The 6,000-nt window shown below is 36.5% G+C and overlaps 1 protein-coding gene across 26 annotated transcripts in view; it reads left to right on the plus strand.

Moving 5' to 3' along the window:
- Positions 1–6,000, plus strand: part of PTPRK (protein tyrosine phosphatase receptor type K) — a 390,148-nt gene that overhangs the window by 75,854 nt on the left and 308,294 nt on the right. For all 26 annotated transcript variants that reach the window (XM_087941283.1, XM_087941299.1, XM_087941305.1 and 23 more), the window contains exon 2: positions 3,056–3,178. In XM_087941283.1, the coding sequence (XP_087797409.1) occupies positions 3,056–3,178 (123 nt within the window). The remainder of the gene's footprint in view (positions 1–3,055; positions 3,179–6,000) is intronic.

Consider the following 6,000-nt stretch of genomic DNA (forward strand, 5'->3'; position numbering starts at 1 on the left):
GAGGGGAGATGGGATGTATCAAATGGGGCACACAGACCCATTTTGGCTGCTAAAGGCACTGTGGGCCGGCCCTTTGCTATTTTCAGGCCAGTCCCATGGGCCATTTTGAAGCACCCCATGGGCCCTATTTGACCAGTGGGATTTGAGTTTGACACCCCTGCTCTAGTCTCTAAAATAACAGCTACTGTAGTCAAAAACATTGTGAAATGTATGATTCCCTTTTTCTGCTTCCCCATGGATATATTTGTTTGAACTGAAAACTTAAACGTGAAGTGTAGAAAAGAAACATAGAATTGTTATGGTATAATAGCCCTATTAAAAACAGTTAACCAGTCATCCTGGAGAAAAGAAAAGGACTACTGTGCCGTTTAGTTCTGCCCTCTTCCTATGTTGACTGGTTTATTTAGTTTTTCCCTCACATCCTTGCATATTCTTCACTTTTTTAAGATAAATTCACAAGGGTATTGTAATTGCAGGGATAATCTCATGCCAAGTAAAACCAGTGCCCCACTTTATCTTGTATCACAGCCTCTGTATGCAAACTATGTGAATATATATGTGAGTTGGTACTGGCAAGTAAGAGTCACCAAAAATGGGTTTTATATCGTACATTTCAGTCACTCAGCGTAGTCATCCTCAATCATTTGCAATTTTTTTTTAAATAGGATTAGTAAATAATTAGCATTTGTCATAAAACCAAATTATCATACACCAAAGCATTTCTAACATTTTGTTTGATGTCACAAATTAAGAACCCAATTTTGCTAATGTAATATTATACATCATTCTGCTTTGGCTCTTTCATCTGTAATTTGTTTAAAAACCTAGTTTTGAGCCTACAGTTTATAAACACCACTGGATATAGAAGATCAGAGTACATGTTCACAGGCAGCCATTTTCTTTGATATTATCACATATTATCTTTTCTTATCATTCTTTTCATAAGAATTTTCAGCAGATGATACAAGGATGTTGGCTGGGACCACAACAGTTGCTGCAAAATTTATATGATTGAGATGCATTGTCCTTCAAGCTACATTCTTTTTCAACATATTGTTTGTACTTGATCCACATTATTTCCAATATGGCAGGAAGCAGCTTGTTAAGAAGACCAACATAATTCCTTATCTTCAACTTCTGTATCAGTCTTTTCCAAATGCTTTGGGTAGAAATATCCAAAAAGCTGTTGGTCCAGAAAGTTAGGGATTAAAAAGTTGTACTTAATACATCTAAAAGAGACCAGGTTGGGGAAGACTAATAGAATTAATAATAGAATTAATCCCAAATTCAGATTTTCATTTCATTCATTCAATTCAGTTTATTCAAGTACTTTTTCCTTCATTAATTATTTATTAATTCTTAAATAATTGAAAATGACCACTAGGATTCAAGTGAAGCTATTGGTTTGTTTTTCTCCAAACCAAATCTCTTCTGGTTTTACATTTCTGTGGAAGTTATACTGCCTTGACAATATGGACTCATTAAAGCTATTTCTATTAATGTGTACAGTATCTTCCTTTATGATTGATTGAGACTTCTCAAAAGCATTAAATGAAGTTTGTAGTAATACACTAATGTGTATGCCATTCTGTATTTCTTTGCAGTTTTGCTGAATGGCATGTTAGATTCAGTACTAAGAACTGGATAGATGGCATGTTATTCTTAATTTGTTATCTGTTTATGTCGTGTATCTCCATTTCATACTCTTCTTTAAATAGCTATTCAGATACATTTCAACTTTTGTTGGCTCAGCTTATGATTTGTAATAGCTTGTTAGATAATTTTTGCAGCACTGGTTAATAGATTATAAAGTTCTTAGACCTTAAAAAAATGGGGATGGAAATGTGTATTTCTATTATTGTTGATGGACTGTACAAGCGACTCTACAAGATAGTAGTTGTGGTGCAGACCTAGCTTTTTATTGATACTACTGTTTTCTTGGAAAAGTCTTAGTGTTTGGGTTTGTATATATACATATATAAACTTTATGATAATTGTCAATTCTGACAATCATAAAACATTGACAACTCTATCACTCTGCCACCATATTCCTCCTGACAGAATTCTAATATCTCATGAGTTAGCCACTTGGGTTTGCCTATTATTATTTCTTGCCTATGAAACGCTTCTTGTGCTGAGACCTTCAATGTTTTTGAGCACAAACTGGGTTTGTAACTATTCCCCCATTCAGGTAGTTCTCGACTTATAAAAGTTCATTTAGTGACCGTTTGAAGTTACAGTGGCACTAAAAAAAAAGTAAAAGTTTTTTATACCTACGATCATTGCAGCATCCCCATAGTCACATGATCAAAATTCAGACATTTGGTGACCGACTCATATTTATGATGGTTGCAGTGTCCTGGGATCATGTGATGCCTTTTTGCTATCTTCTGACAAGCAAAGTCAATGGGGAAGCCAGATTTACTTAAGAACCATGACAGCTGCAGTGATTCACTTAACAATTATGACAAGAAAGGTTGTAAAATGGAGCTAAGCTCACTTGACAAATGTCTCACTGAGCAACAAAATTTTGGGCTCAATTGTGGTTGTAAGTTGAGGACTACTAAAAGTTATTTTATTCTTGATATGGCATGTCCAACATGGTTATTTTTAAAAGCAACACTGACCTTGACTTTATCATAACACAGTCTGAGGGCTGGCAAATTCAGGCCAGAATTTTCTTGTACTGTTTGCAGTTTTACTACTTCGGTTTTTCATCAAAGGGTTATTCTTTTTCTTCTTCTTTGTGGCACTATTATGCCAATATTACTTCATGCAGCCTTTCTGGATAATAGCAGCCACTCGCTAGATTCTAGAATCATTCTCCTGCCAAGGCTGAAAGAGACAATTTGTGAATGAGAGAAAAGCCACATCAAAAGAGGCTGAGCTACCCCAATTTGCTGACAAGAAATGACGAATGATGGATTTTCTGTTTCAGTGGCTCACTAAAGGAAACTATAGTTTGACCAAAAAGCTGTATTTTTTAAAAAAAATCTGTACATCTAATTATATAATTTGCTTTTTCTTATGCATTGATTTCATTTTTTTTTTTTAGGAGGCTGCACCTTTGAAGATGGCCCGGGACCCTGTGATTATCATCAGGATCCCTATGATGATTTTGACTGGGTACACGTTAGTGCTCAAGAGCCTCATTACCTCCCCCCTGAGATGCCTCTTGGTAAGTGGCCAGGGTGTTAGTAACAACACATATTTTGTGAGATGTGACTGGATGCATGTTTTATGCCCACAAATTTGAAAACTGTTCTCCAGGGAACAATATAGTAGAATAAATGTGGTGGGGATAAGAATTATCTGCATTCTGAAATGAAAGAAGGAATACTGTATTTACCTAGATACGTTTCTAGATCTAGCTTTATTATAAATATGTGTTTATTGTACCTCACTTTAACAGAATTACAGTAAAAAAATAATCTAGATCTGTATATACCAGTCCAGAGCTTTGGACCGAGCAGCACACTGACTAAAACAATTACATCGCATGTTGAGTTCAGATTTGTTTTTTCTTTATCTTATAAAAGACACTGCAACACTTGGCAACATAAAGATTCTACTTTTGTGCTATAATTTCCTTAGTTACTAAGATTTGTAGTGGGGATCATTGCTTACATAACCAAAATGAGCACTACCAATGAGCAAGACCCAGGTATGGATGGGAAAAGGGGAAAATTGAATGTCCAGTGAAGTACTTTTATGACCCAGAAGGTAGAATTACTGGAATACTGAGCAATAGTCTGGCATCTTTACAGACAATAATACTATGAGTAAGTAAAGAGAGCCTCTAACAATTTGGTACTTTCCAGATAGCTCTGGAGAGCCAGCACGATGGAGTGATTTTGAAGCATTAGACCAAGACCAAAGAGGCTCAGCCATGGAACTGAAGACAAAAAAGATTCACCCTCAGCCATGGAAGTTCATTTAGAGACATGGCAGTCCCTGTCTCTCAAGTTAATCTACCTCATAGAGTTTTGGGAAAAAAATTGGGAGAGACAATACTATGTATTTTTTTTTTCCCTTTAGTATCTAAAAGAAAAGTAACACAGTCAAACAAAATGCTTGGCAGAGTATTAACTTAAGTCATTCACATTTGAATTTTGAAATAGAATACAGTAAAAATCAGCTGTTACATTCAAAGCAGTTAAAAACAAAATATTGAAAGATGTTGCACTCAGAAGCTAAGAAAAAAAGTAGTTGTAATTTATACTGCAAACTCCACAGCAATGAAAGAATATGTATGCTTATATCTGATAGATAGATTAGCTGCAACTCCTAAACTAGGGATCTTCAAAAGATTTCTGCTGCAAAACGGTTATTGTAAGTGTTGTATTTGTGAAACTAAACTGTTTTGACAGTTTGGTTTTGAAGTTGAAACAAAACACACCGTTTTTGTTCCAAACATTAAACAAAGCTTAGTTGTTTCCAACGGCACTCTCTGGATGGCATTCTCTGGATTGTTCTAACTGCTCAGGGAAGTTTGGACTTCTTTTGTGGATTGGTGTATGTATTTTTTTTCAAATATTTTCCGGCCAAATCTAGTCTGTTACAGTTGATTTTGCCTGGATGGGGAATGTGGGAGTGGAGTGTTAAGAGGAAAGAAGCAGTTATCTACATGCTTGGCAGCTTGCCTAGGAATCAATCTCTCTCTCTCTCTCTCTCTCTCTCTCTCTCTCTCTCTCTCTCTCTCTCTCTCTCTCTCTCTCTCTCTCTCTCCCTTCCTCCCTCCCTCCTCCCCCTCCCCTCTCTTAGTACTATGTTGAACTTCATACAAATGGATAGATGAGCTGCATCTGTGTTGTGCTAGCCTTTATTTTACAGGCAGTTAATATGAAGTTCTGCATGCATGATTGTACTTCTTGCTCAGCTGTTGTATTTTAGAAGTACTAAGTACAATGCTGGTTGATTTGCTAAGTTTGTGTGATTTCTGCTCCGTTTGCTTGCTCTTGTGCCCTGTTGGGGCTGAGCATGAAGATTCTGTGAATCAAGGATGCACTTGGCATTTGTGTACATTCTGTACATGTTACTTAATCTTGTTGAAATGTACTACATTCATTCATTCAGAATCATAGCTTGTTGCTCCAAAAAGGGTAACTACAAAAAACAATACCGTCACTTTTCTTGACTTGTATTTGGCATGTAGGCTGCCAAACACCCAAAACATGTTAAATCCATCGTGGTTTTGCTAAATGGTGTGGCACATCCAGAGGGGGGTGGGGAAACCACCAAGGATTTTTTTCCCCCTGTAATGCAGAATGTTAAGATAACCTTATAGGGAATATGAGCTAATTGAAAGGGAATTTTAAAGAGATTAGGTGCTCTCTTTGTCTCCTAATCTTTTGCCTGAGCAATTCAGAGAGTTTGCATAAATTGGAAAGCTTGTATCTGTTCTTCCTGATAACAGTTTCAAAACTGATTTTTCAAAGAGTGAAAGCAAAGTTCTGTTCTCATTGATTCCTAAGGGCAGCGGGCCCCAACCTTTCTTGCACCAGGGACTAATTTTAAAAGAAAAATTGTTTTTCCTGGACTGGGGTGGGTGGGATGGTTTTATGCACATCCCACTTATGCACAAATGAAGCTTTGCTCACTTACCTGCTGCTTGTGCAACTAGGTTCTAATGGGCCGTACTGTTCCATGGCCCAATGTTGGGGATCCCTTCCTAAATTGATATATTTAAAAGTTTAAACAATATCTTTTTTTAAAAAAATCTTCCCTTCAAGTCATTTTTTTAGTAATCAATAAACTTCACTTTTTTGTAGCCTAAAAGAAAAAAGAAAACCCTGCAATCGAACTTAAGTTTTCTTATTTCTGATTCTTTGAGGTAGACAGGCCAGGGAACAAATAGTGCAAGGACTCCTGGAACTCTACTTTATTGCTATAGGGTGCAATAATAGAATCTTGAAAGCTTGCCAGGTTTTTGTGTGTGTGCGTCATTGCTTACGCCAAGTACCAGAAACAAGACAGAATTGAGTCTCTTTCTCTCTTTCC

This window comes from Pseudonaja textilis, chromosome 1, assembly GCF_049901715.1.
Source record: "Pseudonaja textilis isolate UNSWEBS1 chromosome 1, rPseTex1.2, whole genome shotgun sequence".
In the NCBI taxonomy this organism is placed as follows: Eukaryota; Metazoa; Chordata; class Lepidosauria; order Squamata; family Elapidae; genus Pseudonaja; species Pseudonaja textilis.